Source organism: Malaclemys terrapin, chromosome 25, assembly GCF_027887155.1.
Source record: "Malaclemys terrapin pileata isolate rMalTer1 chromosome 25, rMalTer1.hap1, whole genome shotgun sequence".
Lineage (NCBI taxonomy): Eukaryota > Metazoa > Chordata > Testudines > Emydidae > Malaclemys > Malaclemys terrapin.
In genome coordinates this window covers 15,885,930-15,909,588 of record NC_071529.1, presented here as the reverse complement: position 1 = coordinate 15,909,588, position 23,659 = coordinate 15,885,930, and the positions used below count along the sequence as shown (strand labels likewise).

Here is a 23,659-nt window from a genome sequence, read left to right as displayed (position 1 = left end):
ATGAGAGAAAATGCAGCTTCTGTCTCTGGTGTTGACTCTCACTTAACCTCAGCGCTGGAGAAACACAGGCCCAGCCCATGGTCTGACCCGCCACGCCGAGACCTGGCAAACTCGTATCCGCGTTGGGCTGCTTATGGTATTGCTTTTAGCTGCCTCTGGGCGCAGGTTCATGGCTCTGTTGCAAAAGATGCAGTTGTCTGGGCCGGCTCAGCCAGACTCGCATTAGCCTGAGACAGAGAGAGGGTCAGGAGAGCGGAGAACAACGGAAAATGGCCCAAGGGGGCTGACCGCAGGACCCCAAGTCTGACATCCCAGGGGCCGTTCAGACTCCTTCTGCCTGGCCCGCTCTGACCAGGGTGTCGCCAGGACCAGGACGATGAAGCTCAGCAGTGCCTGGGGTCTCAGGACATGGCTGGCAGGTATGGTGGTGAAGCTGAGTGACACCCCCACCCCCCGATAAACAATGTCCGGGAGCCGGTCACCACGCAGAGCGGTGATTCCCTCCCATCTCTAGAACCTCACAGCCCCTGGGATGTTCCCCACAGCCCCCCACACCCCCGGTCCCAGTCTCTTGGGCTCCAGCTTTGCAATTTTGTGTCACAGGCTGAGTTGGGCTTTTGTTCCAGCGCAGAGCGACCGCCCCCTCCCTCCCCCAGGCCCTGAGGGAATCGGGGGGCGGGGGGCAGATGGAGCAGGAAAGCCCTCTTCAGAGAGCAGAGGACAGGACGGGGGCTGCTCCAGGAGTCTCGGCCCCTGCAGGCCTTGTGCCGGGGAGAGGCCACACAAATGAACCCTTGCAATGCTAACTTGCCCTGGGGGCACGCAGGCTTGGCTGGGCAGGCTCCCCACACACCCACCCTCTCGGCCCAGCTGGCGGGCCACAGCCCTGTGCCGCGGGGACTCTGCAGGGGTTCGAGGGGTGGGCAGTCCACAGCTGCGGACGAGGGTGGCAGCCCATGCCAGCGGCTAGGGTGACCAGACATCCCGGTTTTATAGGGACAGTCCCGATATTCGAGGCTTTTTCTTATATAGAAGCCTATTACCCCCCACCCCCTGTCCCCATTTTTCACACTTCCTGTCTGGTCACCCTACCAGCGGCTCCCGCCTCCAACAATCTGGGTGTTTCCAGGGACACCACAAGCAAGAGCCTGGCGCCGCGTGGCCGTGAGCCCGGGTCCGAGCAGGGCGCTTGGGGGAGAGCAGAGTGGGGAGTGAGGGCAGGATAACAGTGACCACAACCTTTGCAAAGCAGGCGCCGTGACAGATGTGGCTCTGGCTTGTAATCAACAAGCAGATTAAGCCTTGGGGGTCAGGAGTTGCCTGTCTCTCTCCATGGTGCAAAAAAGACATGGGATTTAGCCTGTCTGCTCCCAAACAGCCATTGTCCGCTGTGCTCCCTGGGCGTGCTGAGTGCGGGGGCTGGAGCAAGTGGGCTGCGTGGCCTACCTGAGATCCCCAGTCCCCTCCACTTCCTGCCAGGGCTCAGGACCCCACCCTGGCCTCCTCAGCACCCTTGGGCCCTGCTGCTTAGCACTGTCACTCTGGCTTTCCCTTGGCCCCTGGCTGCGGGGCACAGTGCAAGGGGACCCCAGCTCTCAGGGACCCAGTGCCCAACTGATGAGGGGCTCAGGCCAACTCCCCAGGTCAGTACTGTGAGAGAGGGCAGTGCAGGGTGGGGGAACAGCTCTGGACTCAGGCCAAGCTGAGTGCATTCACCTGGGGGATTCGAGGGCTGATTGTCACTCACAAATACCCCTCATGCCCCCACTCCTTGTGCCCCCCCAGGCCCTGCCATGAGCTCTGTCGCTGCCTCCCTGATATTCTCCCGTCTGCACCCTGGCGTTCAGAGCAGCCTCCAGTCGTGGTCCAGCGGAGCCCTGCTCTGCTCTGGGCTGAGGTCTCTGGTCTCTTTGCAGGAGGGCTCTGGCCATGCCGCCAGCCCCCCTCACGTTGGCCCTGGCCCTGGCCTCGGCCCCAGCGGCTGCCGCTCAGGGATGTCTGTGAGGCCAGGGCTCCGGAGCCGCAGGACCAGCGTGGCCTCTGAGCGAGGGCTCCGAACCTGCAGAGCCCACTAGCCAGGGTCAGAGATGGCAGCCCCGATTGGCTGCCCTCCTGGGCAGAGGGCTGGGGGCTCCCATATCCATGGAGCTGGTGTCTCGCTGGATTTAGGGGGAGCTCCAGGGAGCCCAGCCCGGCTGAAGGGAGCTCATCCCTGCACCCCAGGGGCAGGCGGGGGCCAGGAGCCAGACAAGGCCGGTCCTGGGAGGATGTCTGGGCCCTGCTCGGCAGTGGGCGACGTGGCTGTTTCCTGTTGTCAGGGCCTGGTCGGAGGGCGAAAGAGAGAACAGAGAATCCCAGGTGCAGCGGGCCCGCGGCAGGGACACCATTAGTTACTCAGAAGCGGAGCAGCTCTTGGCTTGTGGGCTGGGTTCTGCGGGGGCTGGAGCCACCTGGCCAGGCCCCTGCCTGAGCGGCAGGAGGGGGCCCCCAAACCACCCGCCCCAGCCTGGCACTGAGGCAGCTCTCGCCCCGACAGGGGCACAAGAGGGAAGCAACAAGGTGGCTGCGAATCCCGTTCCCCTCTGACCCCATCTCTGCAGCTGGTATCCAGCCCGCGTCGTCCCCCAGCTCCCCCTGCTTCATCTCCCCCGTCCCATCTTGATCTAGTGGGCACAGCCCCCTCCCCCTCTGCCTGCAGCCCCACTCTGTCATGATGTCTATGGGGCGTGGGGGCGGTGTAGGGTTGCCAACCCTCCAGGATTGGCCTGGAGTCTCCAGGAATTAAAGATTAATCTTTAATTAAAGATTATGTTGTGATGAAATCTCCAGGAATCTATCCAACCAAAATTGGCACCCCTCTGGGCAGGAGTCCCCAGCCCAGCATGGGGCCTTGCGGGTGTGGCTGCCATGGGCAGTGGTGCTGGAACATCTTTAGTAGTGGGGGTGCTGAGCCAGACCTCTTCCCCCGTCCCACCCCCTGCCCTAAGGCTGGGAGCAGGGCTGTGTCTCCTGGAGGGGGGGACCCCGACAGGGGTAAGGGGGCCAAGGCCACAGCTGGGGGCGGGCGTGGGTCCAGGAGCAGAACCCCGGGCAGGGGCCAGCAGACGGGACCCCAGGAGCAGCGCCCCAGGCGTGGGGCCGGGAGTGGGATGGGCCCCGAGAGTGGAGGCCGGGGAGCAGGGGTGGAGCCAGGGGCCAGGACCCGAGTCCCAGGTGAGATGAGGGGTTGGAGAGTGGAGTGCAGGCAGAGGGCCGGGAGTGGGATGGGCCCCGAGAGTGGAGGCCGGGGAGCAGGGGCGGAGCCGGGGGCCAGGACCCGAATCCCAGGTGAGATGAGGGGTTGGAGAGTGGAGTGCAGGCAGAGGGCCGGGAGCTGGGCATAGGCACAGGAAACACCTCCAGGTTTTATGCACGGAGCCAGCAGCTGGGGAGCGGCCCTGCATAAAACCTGGAGGTGCTGCAGCACCCCCCGCACCCCTACTTCCCGTACCTATGGCCATGGGGGGCCGTGAATGACAGCCACTGTGTGCTGGTCCAAGCAGAAGCTGGGCTGACCCCCCCACCCCACCCAACTCCTACTGGCTACTTTGCATTGCCCCCTAGTGAGGAGGGGTCGCTACCCCTGCCAGGCGCTGCCCCCTGCTCACAGCCCCTTGCTGCCAGCTTGCCAGGGTGTGGCAGCTGCCCCTTTCTTCGCACTAGTGCAGAGGGGGAGTCAAAGCCCAGAGCAGCAGCACAGTGAAATGCTGCGTCTGTCCCAGGCCTGGGTGCTGCGCTGCTCCCTGGAGTAAGAGCCCCAGCCCAGGTCGAAAGCCAAGCAGGACGTTTGGGCTGTTGTGTCTTTTGTCCCTTGCACAACAAAGTTCAGAGCAAGGAACCCCACAGGCATGGTGGGGCCCAGAGACCATGTGTACTGGCTAGATACAACATGCCAGGCCTGGCTACGTGCACACACGGCTGCTCTGATGGGGGTCGAGCGGCTTCTGAAACCCAGAACACGGTGAGCACCAGTAGAAGGCTCACCAACGTTAAAGGGGCACCACCCTGTTCCTGTGCAGCCCAGGCTGGCTGGTGGGCAGGTGTTGGCAGTTGGGGTGTGGGGGTCTGAAAGGCAAAGCAGGGATAAGCCATTGCAAAGATGACTCGAGCCTCGGAGAAAGGAGGGATTGTGGGATTATAACTGCAAAAGGCAGAAAGCCTATTAACAACTGGAATCGATTTGCTGCTGACATGGAGAGAAAAGCAGTTGCCCTCCCCCTCCCCCGCCGTGCCCTAATCTGCAGGGTAATAAAAAGCTTAAGAATTTTTGTGGGGGTCAAGTTATAAATCCCCCCCAGTGTATTGGAGCCGGGCCGTCTGGGGTGACACCCTGCTGGGCCAGAAGGGCTCGGCCTCCAGGGAGCCCCCAGGGGAGCCGCGGGGGTTATGATGACAGCGGCTGCCCCTTGTTCCAAGAACAGACTGTTTCCTGTGTGAAGCTGAGTCCTGAGAGAGAGACTGTCCTGGCTCCTTACGGAGGGGGAGTCCTTGTCACATGGCCAGAGCCCCACTGGTGTCAACCGGCATATCCCCACTGGTGTCAGTGGGGCCAGAGCCGCACTGGTGTCAATGGGGCCAGTGCCCCACTGGTGGAAGTTGGCCTCGTTCCATTTATTCAGCTACACTGATTCACAGCAGCCAAGGGTCTGGCACAATTAGTGTTATCTGTGATACAGGGGCCCTGTCATGGGCCCAGACCTCACCGTGGCTGGGCACTGTACCTTATTAGGTGCATTATGGTAGCACCCAGGAGCCCTGGGACCCATTGTGCTGAGTGCTGTAGGTTATTAGGTACATTACGGTAGCCTCCAGGAGCCCTGCCATCGTGTGGGCTCCTCGGGGGACTCCAGACACGTTAATCCCAATAAATGGGCCCCAATTCGTGAGTGGCTCGTTTCCGGGCCTGTCTCCCCACGCCCTGACCAGGGGCCAGCAGGACAGCTGGCACCACACGCCCAGGGCTCTGGGGCTGACCCAGACTCACTCCCTGGGCCCCAGCCCACGCGGGCGCCAGGGGGTTCCGTTCAATTCGCTGGCAGCTCTAGCGCTCTGCGACCTACATCCCCATGGCTGGGGCCCCCACTGTGCCACGGACCCCAGGGCACACGGGTGCACGAGGAACCGTGCTCTGTTCAATTGGGCGTCACCGCTCAGGGTGTTGGCTGGATGCCTCCTGTCGCCGACACAGGGCCTGGCCCAGCCCTGGGGTCACCTCGGGCGTTCAGGTCCCGTGGGGGCAGGTCTTCGATTCTGAGTAGCTCTCAGTATCAGGTAGGACACGTGGTCAAACCACAGGCTGCGTCGCGCTCGGGGGGTGGCCACGGCAGAGTCTCGAAGAAGCAGGACGCTTGTTGCAGCTTCACAATGACAGAGATGCCTCCCCCAAACCAGGTGAGGGGCTGCGGGGGCTTCCCGGGGCAGGGGAGGGGACACCGCTTGCTTGTTTTCATGTAAAACCGTTTTTTCTGATTGGTTTTTCCGACCGTGGGTTTGAGTCGTGAGCACCAGGTCCCACGGGGGCCCACCTGGGATCCTCCGGCCCATGCAGGCTGGGATGGGTTCCACGCCCAGAGCCTGGGGGCTGGGAGCAGAAAGGGATGTCGGGGCCCCAATTCTGCTGACCCCTGCACCCACACAGAGCTCCAAAGCAGGGTCTGCAGGAAAGCTGCTGTCTGCCCAGCCCACCAGGAACTGACGCTGTGGGTCCCATGTTCCTGGCAAAGGCCGGGCAAAGCCCCACCCTGGGGTCTCAGGGCCCGGGCGCTTGGAAAAGGCCAGCGTGGAGCCGCTGAGAAATCACAGTCCCTGGGCAGTTCTTGGGCTCAGTCCTGCCCCAAGACACCATGAGCAGCCGCCCGCAGCGCAGGGCCCCAGGGCTGCTGTGAGGCAGGAGAAGGGAAGCCAGGCCAAGCCGCGGGGGTGCAGCCCCGTAGGGCTCAGTGCACAGCCCAGTCAGAAGGAAACTGCGGGCCAGGGCCTAAATGCTGGTGTAGCCGCGGCAGTTTCCCGGCGTCAGCAGCACCCAGTTTGCCCATTGACCCCAGCTGGGCTCTGGCGCCGCGGACTGAGCCACAAGGGACCAGAGCGGGGTCTCCAGGCAGGGCTGGCCCCAGGCGTCCGGGGGCATCCCAGAGGACATCTGATCAGCCCGGGGGCCAGAGAAGCTCAGTGGGTTTTACACGTTTCTTCCCCCAAACATCTTTACTAGCAACTCAGGCAGCCACAAAGGGGGAAACCCCCCTGCGAAGGACAGCACGTTCCCCATGTCTGAGTGCCGGTGTGTGTCCGTCTGTGCGTCCAGGCCCATGGAGACCTCCCCCGCCCCGCCCCAGGCAGGGGCCCACCTGCTGCTCAGCGCAGCATCACTGTGTGGGGGCCCAGTGCCCGTCTGAGGGGCCTGACATGACTCATGAGACAGACTCACCCCCACCTCACCCCATAGGCACCTGATCTACAGGGGCTCAGGCTCTGGCAGTGCCCCCAGCATGGGTCAGTGACCGCAACTCCAGGCCTGAATGCTGAGCTCTGGGCAGCTCTGGTTCTGGGTGCTGAGCTCTGGGCAGCTCCGGTTCTGGGTGCCGAGCTCCGGTTCTGGGTGCTGAGCTCTGGGCAGCTCCGGTTCTGGGTGCTGAGCTCTGGGCAGCTCCGGTTCTGGGTGCCGAGCTCCGGTTCTGGGTGCCGAGTTCCGATTCTGGGTGCCGAGCTCCGATTCTCGGTGCCAAGCATCAGGCAGTTCCAGTTCTGGATGCTGAGCTCTGGTTCTAGGTGCTGAGCTCCAAGCAGCTCCGGTTCTGGGTGCTGAGCTCCAATTCTGGGTGCCGAGCTCTAGTTCTGGGTGCCAAGCATCAGGCAGTTCCAGTTCTGGATGCTGAGCTATGGTTCTGGGTGCTGAGCTCCAGCCAGCTCTGGTTCTAGGTGCTGAGCTCAAGGCAGTTTCGGTTCTGGGTGCTGAGCTCCGGTTCTGGGTGCTGAGCTCCAAGCAGCTCTGGTTCTGGGTGCCGAGCTCCGGTTCTGAGTGCTGAGCTCTGGTTCTGGGTGCTGAGCTCCGGTTCTAGGTGCTGAGCTCCAAACAGCTCCGGTTCTGGGTGCCGAGCTCTGGTTCTGAGTGCTGAGCTCCAGTTCTGGGTGCTGAACACAGGTTCTGGGTGACGAACTCCAGGCAGCTCCGGTTCTGGGTGCTGAGCTCCGGTTCTGGGTGCTGAACACAGGTTCTGGGTGACGAACTCCAGGTAGCTCCAGTTCAGGGTACTGAACACCCGTTGTTGCGGATTGTGGGGGAGTTAGGGCCCTGCACCCCTCTTCCCGAGATTCACTGTGACTCTCAGCCAGCCAGTAAAGCAGAAGGTTTATTTAAGGACAGGGACACAGTCTCAAGCAGAGCGTGTAGGTACGACCGGACCCCCTCAATTAGGTCCCTCTGGGGGGTTCAGGGAGCTTAGACCCCAGCTTGGGGTTCCCTGCGTTGCACCACCCAGCCCCAACCGAAACTAAACTCTCAGCCCCTCCCGCTGCTCCTCTCCTTTGTTCAGTCTCCCGGGCAGAAGGTGTTAATTCTCCCCACCCCCGTTCCTGGCTCAGGTTACAGCTCAGGTAGCTTCCTTCAAGGGAAGTCCCACATCCCCATTGCAACCCCCCTGCAACATTCCCAGGTCAAATCTGCCCTGCTCCGTCACATCTCTCCCCCCTTCGAGACTGAACTGAGCGAGGTCACTCTGACCAGTGACCTGGGGAAGTTCAGGGCTCCCTCTCCGGGACAACGCGTCCGCTATCAGGTTGTCACGTCCCTTCACATGGACCACGTCCATGTCATAATCCTGCAGGAGCAGGCTCCATCTCAGGAGCTTGGCGTTGGCTCCTTTCATCTGGTGCAGCCAGGTCAGGGGAGAGTGGTCGGTGTGCACGGTGAAGTGACGCCCAAAGAGATATGGCTCTAGTTTCTTGAGGGCCCACACCATGGCCAGGCATTCCTTCTCGATGGCCGCGTAGTTCTGCTCCCGGGGTAGCAACTTTTTGCTCAGGTACACGATGGGGTGTCTCTCCCCCTTTTCATCCTCCTGCATTAACACCGCCCCCAGTCCTGTGTCTGAGGCGTCGGTGAACACCATAAAGGGCTTGTCAAAGTCTGGGTTTGCCAGAACTGGGCCACTGACCAGAGCCTCCTTCAGCGCCCGGAGAGCCTCCTGGCACTCCTCGGTCCAGACCACTTTGTCTGGCTTCCCCTTCTTGCACAGCTCAGTGATGGGGGCGGCTATGGCGCTAAAGTGGGGCACGAACCTCCGATAGTACCCTGCCATCCCAATAAAGGCTTGGACCTGCTTTTTGGTTTGAGGAGCGGGCCAGTCTCTGATCACCTCCACTTTGGCTGGTTCCGGCTTTAGGCAGCCACTTCCCACCCGGTGGCCTAGGTAGGATACCTCAGCCATCCCCACCTTGCACTTCTCCGGTTTTATGGTCAGCCCAGCCTTCTGGAGTCGGTCCAGCACTTGTCTAACCTGGGATATGTGGTCCTCCCAGGTCTGGCTAAAGACACAGATGTCATCGATATACGCCACGGCAAAACTCTCCATCCCCCTCAGTAGCTGATCCACCAGGCGCTGGAAGGTGGCCGGCGCTCCCTTGAGGCCGAAGGGCAGGGTCAGGAACTCATAGAGCCCCAGAGGGGTGACAAAGGCCGATTTCAGCCTGGCATCTGCATCCAGCGGCACTTGCCAATAGCCCTTTGTAAGATCCATGGTGGTAAGGTACCGAGCACCTCCCAGCTTGTCCAGGAGCTCGTCCGGCCTGGGCATGGGGTAGGCATCGGCTACAGTGATGGCATTGAGCTTCCGATAGTCCACACAGAACCGGATCGACCCGTCCTTTTTGGGGACCAGCACCACCGGCGAGGCCCAAGGGCTGGAAGACGGCTGGATCACCCCCAAAGCCAGCATGTCATTGACCTCTCTTTCCAGGTCCTGAGCAGTTTTCCCTGTGGCTCGGAAGGGGGAGCATTTTATAGGCGGGTGCGATCCTGTCTGCACCCGGTGGACAGTTAGATTAGTGCGTCCAGGCTGGTTGGAAAACAGCTGCTGGTACAGATGCAGCACCCCTCCGATCTCAGCTCGCTGGGCAGGGGTTAGCCGATCAGAGAGAGGAATTGCTTCCAGGGGGAAGCCAACTCTTGTCCCAGGGAATAGATCTACTAAAGGGTCATCTCCCTGCCCCTCCCACTGTCCACACACGGCCAACACCATATTCCCCCTGTCATAATATGGCTTCATCATATTCACATGGTACACCCGGTGGTGGTGTGCCCGGTTCGACAGCTCCACCACATAGTTTACCTCGTTTAGTTGCTTGACAACCTTGAAGGGCCCTTCCCAGGCGGCCTGGAGTTTGTTTTTCCTCACGGGGATGAGGACCATCACCTGATCCCCAGTGGCGAAGGCGCGGGCCCGTGCTGTGCGGTCATACCAGACCTTCTGCTTCCTCTGGGCTCTGGCCAGATTCTCCCTGGCCAGGCCCATGAGCTCGGCAAGTCGTTCCCGGAAGGTCAGGACATACTCCACCACCGACTCTCCGTCAGGAGTGGCCTTCCCCTCCCATTCGTCTCTCATCAGGTCCAGGGGCCCCCTTACCCGCCTTCCATATAGCAGTTCGAAAGGCGAAAACCCGGTAGACTCCTGGGGTACCTCCCTGTACGCAAACAGCAGGTGAGGTAAGTACTTGTCCCAGTCCTGCGGGTGCTGATTCATAAATGTTTTCAGCATCATTTTTAGCGTCCCATTGAACCTCTCCACCAGCCCGTTGGATTGGGGGTGATATGCTGAGGCCCAGTTGTGCCGGACCCCACATCTCTCCCACAAGCACCGGAGTAGGGCCGACATGAAGTTGGACCCTTGGTCCGTCAAGACTTCCTTGGGGAACCCCACTCGGCTGAAAATGGTCAGCAGCGCATCCGCCACAGTGTCTGCTTCAATGGACGATAAGGGCACTGCCTCGGGGTAGCGGGTGGCGAAATCGACCACCACCAGGATGTATTTCTTCCCAGACCGGGTCGTCTTGCTGAGAGGTCCCACTATGTCCATGGCCACCTTCTGGAAAGGCTCCTCTATGATGGGCAAAGGTCTCAATGCTGCCTTCCCCTTGTCCCGGGCCTTCCCCACCCTCTGGCAGGGGTCACAGGATCGGCAGTACTGCCGGACGTTGGTGAAGACCCCGGGCCAGTAAAAGTTCTGTAGCAGCCTCTGCCTGGTGCGCCGGATCCCCTGGTGCCCTGCGAGAGGGATGTCATGGGCCAGGTACAGTAGCTTGTGGCGAAACTTCTGGGGAACCACCAGCTGCCTCCTGATCCCCCACGACTCCACTTCCCCCGGGGGAGCCCACTCTCGGTACAGGAACCCCTTCTCCCACAGGAACCTCTCCTTGCATCCTCTCCTCATGGTCTGTACCACACTGAGGTCAGCCAGGCCCCTTAGCTTCCGCAGGGAGGGGTCCTTCTGCAACTCGGCCTGGAACTCGGCGGCTGGGGAAGGGATGGGGACCTGCTCCCTCTCGTCGGCTGGGTCGGAAGCCCCAGCCACCCCGCGGCCTGTCCTTGGGTGTTCCCTCCCCACCCGGGAAGGGTTCGCTGCCTCCGGTGGGACATCCTTCCCAAGGTCAGGGCGTAGTGCCCCTCGCCGGCTCTGGCTACGGGTCACGACTAAGGCGGTCTGGGGGCTGCTTGGCCAGTCCTCTAGGTCCCCCCCCATCAACACCTCAGTGGGCAAATGGTGGTGCACTCCCACGTCCTTGGGGCCCTCCTTGGCCCCCCATTTCAGGTGTACCCTCGCTACGGGAACCTTGAATGGGGTCCCGCCCACCCCGGTCAGGGTCAGGAAGGTGTTGGGCACCATCCGATCTGGGGCCACCACCTCGGGCCGGGCCAGTGTCACCTCTGCGCCCGTGTCCCAGTATCCATAAACTTTCTTCCCATCCACCTCCAGGGGAACAAGGCACTCGCTCCGCAGGGACAGCCCCGCGCCAACCCTGTAAATGGAGAACTTTGAGTCCGGAGCATCTGGCCCCCCAGAGAAGCTGGCCGGGGGCCCTTCTCTCTCTTGAGCAGTTGATAAGCTGCCAGCCCCTCTTGCGTGGGAAGCCTGCCCCTCGTCCGTCTGGGCCTCTACCAAGTTAACCCGGTGCGGGTTCGGTCTGCTCAGTCCGTCCTTGAGCTTGGGGCACTGGGCCCGAACGTGGCCTCTTCGGCCGCAGTAATAGCAGCTCAGGTCCCGTGGGTCCCCTCGAGCCGGTCGGTTGTCCCTGATGCTGGGCCTTCCCCGTGGGAGGGGATTCCCCATATTCCCCCTTTGGGAGGTCCCAGGGTGACTCTCTCTCTGCATCGCGGCGGGCCTGTTCCTTTGGGGCTCCTCCCTGCCACCCCCTGACCGGCTCTTTACAAACTCATCAGCCAGCTGCCCGGCGTGTCGCGGGTTCTCTGGCTTTCTGTCCACCAACCACAGCCTCAGGTCGGATGGGCACCGCTCATACAGTTGCTCCAGTACCAGCAGTTTAATCAGGTCCTCCTTCGTCTGGGCCCCACCAGCCCACTTGCTGGCGTATCTTTCCATGCGGACGGCTAGTTGCAGATATGAGATCTCAGGGGTTTTATCTTGACTCCGGAACCTTTCCCGGTACATCTCAGGAGTCAGCCCAAACTCACGTAGCAGGGCCTTTTTGAATAGTTCGTAGTCCCCTTTCTCTGCCTCTCCCAGTTGGCGGTACAATGCCACGGATTTGGGGTCCAGTAAGGGGGTAAGGACCCGGAGTCTGTCCGCGGGATCCACCCGGTGCAGCTCGCAGGCCGTCTCAAAGGCCTCCAGGAAGTCATCCATGTCCTCCCCCTCCTTGTATGGGGCCATGATGCACTTATCAAAGCTCCGTGCAGTCCTGGGTCCCCCCTCACTCACCGCAGCCGGGGGTTCGCTGCCCTTCAATCTCGCCAGTTCCAGGTCATGCTGACGCTGTCTCTCATTCTCCTCCCGTTCATGCTGTCTCTGTCTCTCTTCACGCTGATGCTGTCTCTCTTTCTCCTCCCGTTCATGCTGACGCTGTCTCTCTTTCTCCTCCCGTTCACGCTGATGCTGTCTCTCTTTCTCCTCCCGTTCATGCTGTCTCTGTTGTTCACGATCCTCCAGCTCTCTCAGTTTTAGCTCTTTCTCCCATTCCAGCCAATTCCGCTCCCCGGATGCCGAACGTCGCCGGGAGGATCCTCTGCTGGCCGGCGGGCTTCGCCGGGGGGATCCCCTGCTGGCCGGGGGGGTCACGGCGCCCTCGGTATTTGCTGGGCTCCTCCCCACCCTTCCCCTAGGCATAGGAAGGAGGGGTCTCGGGAAGCCCTCAGCAGCCGGCTGACCACTCCCAGCTGGGACAGACACTGGTGCCTGCGCTGCATTTGCCAGGCTGCTTCCCTGAGACACAGGGATCAGTTCATTCGCGCGATCTTCCGCCTCCAGCTGGGCAATGAGCTGTTCTTTGGTGAGCCTCCCAATGCGCAGCCGCCTCTGCTTGCACAGCTCCACCAGGTCGCTCTTAAGCCGCTTGGCATACATCTTCCTGCTGGCCACTCACCGGCCTGTGTGCTCACAGCTCCCCACAGTTCCCAGGGGCCCCCTAGTGTGCCAGCCCTTCTCGAGGTCACCACCTCTCTGCCAGGGTCGAGCTGCAGACTCCTCCGCCCCTGGGACCACTCGCTGCGATCCCCCCGGGGGACCCTGTTACTGCAAAAGTCCTTCTCGCTGGTCACACACTCCCAGGGGTAATAACCGTCTCTCTCTCACTCTTCAGCACGCCTGGTCCCCGTCAATCCCCCTTCGTTTTACTGCTCCCCAGTCACTTACTGCAGGAAGCGCCGTCCACGGGGTGCAGTAGATCCCACCGCTGCCACCAGTTGTTGCGGATTGTGGGGGAGTTAGGGCCCTGCACCCCTCTTCCCGAGATTCACTGTGACTCTCAGCCAGCCAGTAAAGCAGAAGGTTTATTTAAGGACAGGGACACAGTCTCAAGCAGAGCGTGTAGGTACGACCGGACCCCCTCAATTAGGTCCCTCTGGGGGGTTCAGGGAGCTTAGACCCCAGCTTGGGGTTCCCTGCGTTGCACCACCCAGCCCCAACCGAAACTAAACTCTCAGCCCCTCCCGCTGCTCCTCTCCTTTGTTCAGTCTCCCGGGCAGAAGGTGTTAATTCTCCCCACCCCCGTTCCTGGCTCAGGTTACAGCTCAGGTAGCTTCCTTCAAGGGAAGTCCCACATCCCCATTGCAACCCCCCTGCAACATTCCCAGGTCAAATCTGCCCTGCTCCGTCACACCCGTCCCCTCCATGACGCTCCCGTCTCGCACTCTGGTCACTGACACTTTCGTTGTTCGTCAGTGAAATGCCTCGAGCTGTTCAGGGCCTCGAGTCGCAGCCCAGCGCTGGGGGTGCCCTCCAGGTGCCCATGCTGCCAGGCTTCCAGGAATCAAAGGAAACCACAGACAGGGCTGCCGCTCCCCCTGCCTGCAGGGCATCATGCCAGCCTGGCCCTCTCCCCACCTGGCAGCCCTCAGCACGAGTCCCCAGCCCAGGGAGTGACACAGCAGCTCTCACAACTGGCAGCCCGGAAATCGCCCCCGCTGATCAGAGCTGGGTGTGAGACACAAACTCAGTCACTGAATCCAGCGGCTCTTGGCGTGGCAGGGCTCGTCCCGAGGCACCGAGTCGTCTGGGCGTTCCGTCTCCCAGCCGGTCGGGGCCCCTGGGCTCAGCCTACTCCTAGCAGAACAGGTGCCCACATCACACAAACCCACCAACCCAGCGGGCACCAGCCAGCCCCCCTCGCTGGCAACCTCAGCAGAGGACCAGGGCTGAGTGGGCTGCAGAGACCGAGCTTCTGTCTGACCTCAGAGGGGTCTGTGCGAGGCGGGGCAATGGGGCAGCACCAGACTGGCACGGGACCCTTCCAGCTGCCCAGCCTGGCAGCAAACTGCTCCAGGGAGCGACCTCCCCTCCGCCACCCCTTGATGCACAGCATGTCCCTGGGGGCGACGGTCCTGGGCTAGGCGCAGGGCTGGCTGAGTAACCCAGCATCGATCCCATTGCTATGCAGCGTTGTGAGTTGCTGTGCGGTGCTGCTACCTGTTGTATGGAGTTGTGCTGGACTGTGTGGTGCTATGCAGTGTTGTGTTGTGGTGCAGTGCAGTGTTGCAGTGTTGCAGTGTTGTGCTGGATTGTGTTGCTGGGTAGCTGTGCTGTGGGGTGCTGTGTTGTGTTGCTCTGTAGCTGTGTGGTGTTCCTGTGTTGCTGTGCGGTGCTGTGCAGTGTTCATATACTGTGCTGTATTGCACTGCTGTGTTGTGTTAATATCTTGTTGCAATGCTGTGTTGTGTAGCTGCGGTGTTGTGTTGCTGTGTAGCTATATTGTGTTGCTGTGTGGTGTAACTGTGGTGCTGCGTTGTGTTGTGTGCTGTAGCTGTGCAGTGCCATGTTGTGTTGTTGTGTGGTGTAACTGCATGCTGTGCTGTGTTGTTGTGCGGTGCTGTGTTGTGTTGCTGTGTACTGTAGCTGTGCGGTGCTGTGTTGTGTTGCTGTGTGGTGTAACTGCACTGCTGTGCTGAGTTGTTGTGCTGTGGTTGTGTTGCTGTGTGGTGCTGTGTTGCTGTGTGCTGTAGCTGTGCGGTGCCGTGCTGTGTTGTTGTGTAGTGCTGTGTAGCTGTGCTGTGGTTGTGTTGCTGTGTGGTGCTGTGTTGTGTTGCAGTGTGCTGTAGCTGTGTGTTGCTGTGTGCTGTAGCTGTGCAGTGCCGTGCTGTGTTGTTGTGTAGTGCTGTGTAGCTGTGCTGTGGTTGTGTTGCTGTGTTGCTGTGTGCTGTAGCTGTGCGGTGCCGTGCTGTGTTGTTGTGTAGTGCTGTGTAGCTGTGCTGTGTTGTGTTGCTGTGTGCTGTAGCTGTGTGGTGCCGTGTTGTGTCGTTGTGCAGCGAAGCTCCTTGCTAATGATAACGATCATGTTCTGTCCTCACAGACTTTCAGCCCCTGGGCGGCCGAGCCCCCGGTCACCACCGACTACTACTACGACGAGGATGAGCAGTACCCGGAGTGGGTCAGCTCCCTGCCCGAGCTGTGTGAGAAGGGGTCTGTGCAGAGCTTTGCCCGCACCTACCAGCCGGTTGTCTACCTGCTGCTGTCAGCGCTGGGCGTGGCGGGGAACGGGCTGGTGCTGCTCATCCATGCCCGCTACCGCCAAGCCCACTCCGTGACCGACGTCTGCCTGCTGCACCTGGCCATGGCCGACCTGCTGCTGCTGCTGACGCTGCCCTTTGCCGTGGCGGGCGCGCTGCAGGGCTGGCTGCTGGGCACCGACGCCTGCCGGACCATGCAGGGCTTCTACGCCCTCAACTTCTACAGCGGCTTCCTCTTCCTGACCTGCATCAGCGTGGACCGCTACATGGCCATCGTCCGGGCGCCTGCTGCCTACCGCCTGCACTCCCGGGCCCGCTGCTACGGCTGGCTCGCCGCCGGGCTGGCCTGGCTGCTCTCCACCCTGCTGGCACTGCCCCAGTTCGTGTACAGCCGGGCCGAGGGTCACCAGAAACCCCTGCTCTGCATGGTGCTCTTCCCTGCCGGCGTTTCCAAGGCAGCCAAGGGAGCCACCAACCTGGCCCAGGTCATCCTGGGCTTCGTGCTGCCCTTCCTGGTCATGGCCTCCTGCTACACGGCCGTGGCCCGCACCCTGCTGGCTGCCCGCAGCTTCCAGCGGCACAAGGCCCTACGCCTCATCCTGGCCCTGGTGCTTTTCTTCGTGGCCCTCGAGCTTCCCCACAGCCTGATGGTGCTGCTGGACACGGCCGACATCCTGGGCAGCCGGGAGATGAGCTGCGCCCAGAGCCGCCGCAAGGATCTGGCTCTGGTGGTGATCAGCGGCCTGGCCTTCGCCCGCTGCTGCCTCAACCCCGTGCTCTACGCCTTCATGGGCGTGCGCTTCCGGAAGGAGCTGCGGCTCCTGGCCAGCGATGTTGGCTGCGTGGGCCGGGCACAGGATGGGCAGCACCCCAGCCCCAGGTGCCGGTCACAACTCTCCACCTGCCTGGACATGGTGTAGGAGGCGGCGCTGACCGGGCTCAGCCCTCTCCCTGCCAGCCAGGAGGCCAGGGCTCCCCTCCCCGGCTGGCAGGGGGCTGCTGGGGCAGGCTCATGGGAGGAGGCAGTGTCATGTTAGGGCACCCTCCTCTGGCCACTCCAGGGGCAGTGTTCACTGGCCGGTCTGTATAATGCCCAGCACATGGGAGGAGGGAGCTGTCTAACGCCCACCACACTGGGGGTGGGTGGGTGGGGGGTGTCTGTGTAACATCCAGCACATTGGGGGGGGGGTCCGTGTAATATCCGGCACTCGGGGGGGTATTTGTGTAATGCCCAGCACACTGGGGGGAGGGGGCTGTCTAACACCCAGCACACTGGGGGGGATGTCTGTTTAATGTCCAGCACACTGGGGGAGGGGTCTGTGTAACGCCCGGCACCCTGGTGGGTGTGGGTGTGTGATGCCCACCACACTGGGGGTGGGTGTTTGTCTAACGCCCAGCACACTGGAGGGTCTGTGTAACGCCCAGCACGGGGGGAGGGTAGTGTAACGCCTGGCACACTGGAGGGTCTGTGTAACGCCCGGCACGGGGGGGAGGGGTTGTGTAACGACCAGCACACTGGAGGGTCTGTGTAACGCCCAGCACGGGGGGAGGGTAGTGTAACGCCTGGCACACTGGAGGGTCTGTGTAACGCCCGGCACGGGGGGAGGGGTTGTGTAACGACCAGCACACTGGAGGGTCTGTGTAACGCCCGGCATGGGGCGGGGGGGTGTCTGTGTAACACCCGGCACTATCTAAGGAAGTGGAAAAATAATCCGGCTTTCTCGTCTTCTTCCCCTGCAAATCAGTAAAACTTGCCCTGGGCACCTGTGTGCGATTGTTATTTGTTCGTTACCTCCCCTGCTCCAGCCACCCAGCTGCAGTGTTGGGGTGACTGGCCCTTTAAAGGGAGCCGGTTCTCAGTCTCCCTGGGACCCCCTGGCTCCCATGTACCCTGCCCTGTCCTGGCCTCTCCTCTCCTCTGGGACAGAGAAGGGAAGGCCCTGGGCCTGAGAGATACTAGGGGCTTCAGCAGGGGCCTGGGGCGTGCAGAAGACGTGACTCCAGCTGGGGGTGGGCTGGGAGCAGCTGCTGGGGAAGGAGCAGGGAGTGACCCACTGGGGCCAGGCCGGGCAGAGGGAGAAAGGAAAAGGAGCCTGTGAAGCCCAGCTGGGCGGAAAGGTGTGGGGTGACGTGTGACTGGCAGAGCAGTTCCGCAGACTGGAGGTGCTGGGTGCAGCCTGCAGCTGGCCAGAAGACTCTGGCTTGTGTTTGTACCTGTACAACCCAGCAGACCAGACAGCCAGCATGGCTGGCTGGGGGGGCGTGGCTGGCCAGCTGGTGGGATGGGGCAGCTGGCTGGGCACGGGGGCTGCTTAGCGGCTCTCAGAGGGGTTTGGGGTGGTCTCATCGTTCCTTTCCAGGACCCGGCTAACCTACTGGGAGCCTCCCTTGTCTCTGCCCCAGGTCCTGGGGGCAGGGAGCAGAGTTGGGGCATCGGTTCTGTGTCACTTCGCCCCCTTTGATAGCGCTGACCCCTCGTGGCCCCGGGTGGCGGCAGACACTCAATGAGCTTGTCAGGTGCTCCCCTGCCCCGGGGCCGGTGGGGCCAACGCTCGGTCGAAAGTGAGGGTGGCGCTGGCAGGAGAGCAGCGGGCTGGGGGTCAGGAGGAGCCTGGGGGGCATGGCCAGGCCCACGTGGGGCTTGCCACTGGGGTGAATGTCTCTGAACCTCTGGCCGGGGCGCCCTGCAGGGGGCAGCAGAACCAAACTCTTCAGCCCAGTCCCTTCCCGCACCTTGTGGTTAGGGGCCCAGACAGGTGAGTCAGTAACATGCCGAGCATCTTGCGGGGTCAGGGGAGTCCAGGCCCCCCCAGGCTGGTGCCAGCCTGCTCCCATTTGTCTCCTCGGGCCCCATCCCCCAGGGCTGAGCAGTAGGCATTGGGGGGCACGGGCAGGGTGTTCTCGTCTGCCCTTGATCCCTGGCTACCCACACCGGGGATGGAGAGAGGAGCAGCCCTGGCTGGTGGCCGCACAGGACGCTGTGTCTGGGAGTCACAGCTCAGCTGTAGTCCCTGCATGTCGGGACTCGCCCTGACAACCAGCCAGGCTGGCAGAGCGTCTAATCTTGGTGCAAGGCCCACCCCCACCCCGGGTCCCTGGGGAGAAGGGCCCAACCGCCCCAGTCTCCCGGCAGTCCTAGGCTCTGAGGCAGCCAGGTTGGGAGCCCAGGGTCTCTCCCTGGATGGCAGCATGGGGGGGACGCCCACACCGGAGGTGACCAGTTTCATGCCCTCCCGCCCCTTGGGGAGCGCACTAGCCCGGCTGTTCGGTTACTCTGCAAACGCTTTGCAATAATGGTGACACGGGGCTAGCGGAGCCCCAGCGCCCCCTTTCGGTGGCAGATGGTCAGACGTCACACCATGCTTCTGTGAGATGCACCGCGGGCACCCATACCTGCTGCACCCTCTCCCTGGCACTGGGGCTGGGCACGGGACCGCCCAACGGGAGTGACACCACGCTGACAGTGCCACCCCTGGAGCAGCGGAAGTGAGCTCATGGCTCAGTTTCCTGTGCTGGGAATTGGTTCCTGGGGCGGATTTCTGCCATTGTCCAAATCTGTGAGGATTCCCGGTTTCACCAGGGTAGGGGCAGCATCTCTCCTGCCCGGCAGAGGGGGACCCAGATCACACACAGACACTTGACACAGCACCGCGCTGCTCCGTTGGCTTGTGGACAGCACCTGGGATATTGGCAAACACCCCTCAGGGCTGGGGGGGGGCGGAAATGCCACAGCCTCATGGGAGGGATAGACCAGCTGTGGTCTCCACTTCCAGAGCGTTCGGGGCAGATGGACCCAGCAGGGTCTCATCCCCACACCCACCCCACAAAGTCACCATGGCCTCAACCACCCCCTCCTTTGTGATGCTGGTGGCGGGTTCCCAGCCCTGCAGCCTAAACTCTCTGATCACCACCTCCTCCAACCAGCAGGATGGGAAATTCCCAGCAGGACCCTGGTCATGTGTTTCCCTGGGGGGAATCCCCCCACTGCCATCACTGTCACCATGGAAACCCCCCTCCCAGATGGAGGCTGAAAGGGATTTTTTGCTAGTTTCACTTCCTGGATCCCTCAGTCCCGCAGGCAGAACTTCCCAGTTGCCCGCAGGGACATCTGTTGGCTCGGCCACCCGGCTGGCACACACAGGCCGCACTACGCTGTGGGCACTTGGAAGGGTCCCAGCTTCCCAAGGGGGCATTTCCCCTCTGCACGGCATGATGCTGCCAAGCGGGGCTGGAGCAGTGTCGGTGTCACCTGGAACCGACACAATTCCGGAGCCAGGCAGCAGCGCAGGGACCAGCTCGGGGCTGCGGGGCCGACAAGCCGATCCCTGCGCTGTGATTGCTTTTCCTTCTAACTTTGAGCTGGTGCATGGGGCAGCCGCCAGTCCCCCGGCCAGGCCTGCTCGAGGGGGGAAGGTGCTGGACTAAAGAGAGAAAACAACTGCCGGCCACGTCACCGTTCCCCTGCCCGGCACAAACCGTTCTCCAGGAAGCTGTGCTGCTGGGCCTTGCCCAGAGGGGGCAGCACCAGAGGCTGCTGGGCCCTGGCACAGTGGCAGGATGGCAGCTGCCAGCTGGAGGGCAAAGGGTCCAGAGGGACACAGCACTGAGCACCAGCAGGAACTGGGCTGTGGCCCCTCGCACGAGGCTCCTGCTACGGCTCAGCGAGCAGCTCCGGCAGCACCCGCCCTTTTTCCGAGCCTCGGGGGGAGCTGGAGCCCAGTCCCGGAAAGCTCGGCTCCCTCGGGCTGCCAGGATTATTGTAGCTCTGCTGGGCCCAGACCCTTCACCTAGTTCTTGGCAGGAAACCAATTACAGCTGAGTCAGCAGATCCGGCTGATTATTCCTGGGCTGCTGTTCACAGAGCAGACAGGGCCTTGGTTCTCCCAGCCCAGCCCTTCCCTGGGCTGGCTTCGCTGTGCCATTTCCTAGCGGCAAGGGGGCACCTGGCTAGCAGCAAGAGGAGTGGGGAGCTGGCACCGGGAACAGGCAGCTTGGGGGGCGTTGCCCAAGGGGGATAGGCAGCCAGAGCGGGGGGCTTCACGCGGAGCAGCCTCCGTCAGTGTTGTAGGGCCCGGCCTGCATGTGCTGCACTGCACAGAGCGGCAAGGAGGCGCTATCGCCCCAGGACGGGCTCCAAACGCTCAGATGGGGGCGGGGGCAGGAGACAGAGCCTCTTGTGGACACCAGGTCCCCTTCCCCAAGGCTCCGCGTGGGCTGACGTGGAACTAAAGGTGTGTCCTTCCCTTGGGTTAAAGGAGCAGCGAGGACACGGCCCCTAGCCTCTCGCTCGGGGTAACAGCTTTAACTCACGCTGCCAACCCAAGTTAAAGCCAGGCTCCACTGTGCCTTCGCCGCTTTAACCCCTTGTGTGCAGGGCAGACGTGGCAGCCAGAAGGGGGGCATGGCACTAGCAAGGTAGCGGGCGGGTTAAAGTGCCGTTAGCTGATTGTCATGCAAGCTGGCGGCTGGAGACAAGGAGAAGAACCAGCCGCCTGTGCACAGCCTATTCCCCAACGCCCTCGAGTCCCACTCCCCGCCCCACAGCCCCTAGCAAGAGCCGAGACCCCAGCCCCAGGTCAGTGCCCAGCCCCAGCCTGTCCCGTCCCTGCAGCCCAGGGGAGTCTGCCGCACAGCTGCTCAGCTCCCTGCCCCAGCGAGCGAGGCGGGAGAAAGGCCCAGTGGCCCAGGCTGGCTCCGACCTGCTGGGAGCCGCCTGGGAGAGTGGGAGGAAAGCTGGCAAGCCCTGCTATTTCCTGTGTGTGCATCCCGGCCCCCACTGGCTGCTCCCAGAGACATTTTTGACCCAGCAGCTGTAGGAAACCCAGCGCCAGAGGCTGAGGGATTTAACCCCTTCTGAGCCAGGGCAGGATTCGGGAGGAATAATACAGCTCGGAGACCAGCCGAGCACGCAGAGCCCAGGGGTTCTGTCCAAGGAGGCCAGCCCGGGTCACGAGGCACCACAGCCTTGGCTGCGGCTTTTGCTGCAAGTGGATCCTGGTATTTGAGCACCATTTTGGTCCCAAGGGCCCAATCCAGCTGAAATTCATGTCACTCAGGGACTGTCTATTTGGGAGGTAGCCCAGGGGTTCCTGCCTCGCTGCAACCACCAGCGTCAACACCCGGCACCAAGGCAAAAAGGGACTCGTGCTGCTGCAACTTACCCCGGTGTCAAACTGCTTTACCCGTGCAGGGCATGTACCCCGCAGTTTGTATTACCATAGCAACCCCCGGGGCAGAAATCCACGTGAGGTGGTCTCAGGATATCCTATCTGCCCCGCTGTATTGCTGACTCCGGTGCTGCCCTGGAAAGGGGCTCTGTGAACAACCCTCAGTGGCCTAGGCAGAGATAACTCTGCCCTCCCCACCTGCTGGGGGTTTTGGGGAGAGCTCCAGCCTCTTCCAGTAGGAAGTGGCGGATAGGGGGAGAATGTAGTATCTTCACAGGAAACAACGGTGTCTCGCTGGGGGTTTGTTCTGTCTAGTGTTTCCCACTCTCGTTGCTGCTTGGAGCTTGTGGAGTTGGTTCTAAACTGCCCCAGTGCACGTGGGAACCGGTCACTGCACCTTCCAAACATGTCTGGTGCCTGCTAACATTGTAACAGATGTCTTGCAAAAGACGGATAGCTAGAAAAGGGCCTGGGGATGGACAGAAGGTGTGTGTGTGCCGGAGACAGATAAGAGACTGATTGTTGTGTTTTGCAATATTTTAGATTTGCTGAATATTCCTGCCACTGGCTGGAATCTGCCAGTTGATCACATCGGGCAGATCTTTGTGATGATGTCCCTGTCAGAAGAACTGGGTTGAGTTTCCTTTATTCTGGGTTTTCAGAAAGTCCTTTCCTTCAACTGGCCCTTTGGAAAATCGCTGCAAGTGTTTGCTTGTTACACATAAACACACGCTCATACACATATGTGCACACACACCTACACCTGCATTTAAATGATGCTAAGGGGCTGCTGACAGAAATGTAGAGTGAAAGTAGCTGCTACCGTCTATCTCAACATAGAGTAGCTAAGGTGGGTGTTTGCTGCCCAGTGGGTGGTCTGACAGACCCTGCTACCCCTAGGCACCGCAGGGAGAGAGCAGCACTATCGCAGTGTCACTTTATATTGGATTTACTTCTAGGATTTTTCCTGTAGATTAAAGAGTATCTTGGTTTGGCATCTGGGTCCGCTAGTAACCCTCTCCCCTGCCATCTGGTGCACCAACACCCACAATTCTCCTCCCATTGTTGTGTGTCCCAGGCAGAAATCCCACAAGCTGTAGCTGGAGTCCCTGCTAACCCACAACTTTCCCTGACACTGCTACAGGCAGAAAAGCATGTCGTTTTGTGGAGTGACTCAGTCAGCAGATTCTGGCGTCTTGGGTCAGTGTTGTTTGGTTCTTGTGCACAATGTTTATTTGAAAGCCAGCCAGAGGTGAGGGGTGGCTTACAGCAGTGGGTGGGCGAGGTTCTGTGGCCTGCAGGTCAGACTAGATGATCATGATGGTCCCTGCTGGCCTTAAAATCCCCGAGTCTCTGAAAGCAAATAAGCACCAGCCTCCAGTGCTCTCCGGGCTGCATGAAACATTGTGCAAATGGTCATTTGAAACAAATGGATTCAGCGGAGCCAGTGAAGCTCGTGGGATCAGCAAAGGAAGCGCTTTGTTTGTTTCTCTTGCCTCTTAAGTCATAACCTTCTAACCAGGGGCTGCAAAGAGACTGGAGGGGGCTGGATTTCTCCTCCCCCTTTATAGCACCAGGCCCTTTGTGGGAGTCCAGCCGCCTTCTCCCGCCCAGTGATGTCAAAATCCTCTGCCTGTGACATCAGCCATCTCCATGGCAACCAGCAGTGAGGTCACCATAAGAGGATTGTGGCCTCACACCAGCAGGCCAGGGGCTGAAGAGACCTTTGCACACAGCTGGGGGGGAGTGGGTGGCTGTGAATTCTCACCCTCTGCTCTGCACGGCTCGTAGGGAGGGGGGAGCATGTCCCCTTCCCCCCCAGGGGCACCTGTCTCTCAGCGGGGGCGGGCGGAAGGACTCCTGCTGGCTGGGGGGGGGGGGTTACCATGGCAGGGTGAGCTGCCCAGGGGGGTCCCAGCGCTGGAAGCCAAAGGCCCTACCCAGGGGCCAAGCTCGCCTCCTGCGTCAACCTGCCCGGAGACCCCGAAAACTCAGACGCTCTTTGCTTGGACACGGGGGGGGGGTGAATCCCAGACACCAGTGCCCGGATTGTCCCGCGGGGAGCGCGCTGGGGGTGGGGGCACCGTGCCCGGCAGGCGCAGGGCGCGGCAGCTCCGCGCTGCTCCGGGGCCGGCCCCCCCCCGGCGCGGCACATGATGCAAGCGGCCGCGGCGGCAGGCGGGGCTCCTCGGGCACCTGCCGAGCCATTGGCCGGGTCCCATGACGCGCCTGCCCCCGCCCCGCCCGGGGGCGGAGGAACCGGCCGGGTCCCCCCAGCCGGAGCCGG

The 23,659-nt window shown here is 61.6% G+C and overlaps 2 protein-coding genes across 2 annotated transcripts in view; both read left to right on the top strand.

Moving 5' to 3' along the window:
* Positions 1-13,373: 13,373 nt before the first annotated feature.
* On the top strand, positions 13,374-16,274 carry CCR10 (C-C motif chemokine receptor 10). The gene is made up of 4 exons (XM_054014734.1): positions 13,374-13,419; positions 14,352-14,499; positions 14,553-14,661; positions 14,974-16,274. The coding sequence occupies exons 1-4, from the start codon at positions 13,374-13,376 to the stop codon at positions 16,123-16,125; spliced, it is 1,455 nt and encodes a 484-aa protein (XP_053870709.1). The 3' UTR covers positions 16,126-16,274.
* Positions 16,275-23,652: 7,378 nt separating this feature from the next.
* Positions 23,653-23,659, top strand: part of STAT3 (signal transducer and activator of transcription 3) — a 295,156-nt gene continuing 295,149 nt past the window's right edge. The window contains exon 1 of the mRNA XM_054014229.1: positions 23,653-23,658. The gene's annotated coding sequence lies outside the window, so the exon portion shown is untranslated. The remainder of the gene's footprint in view (position 23,659) is intronic.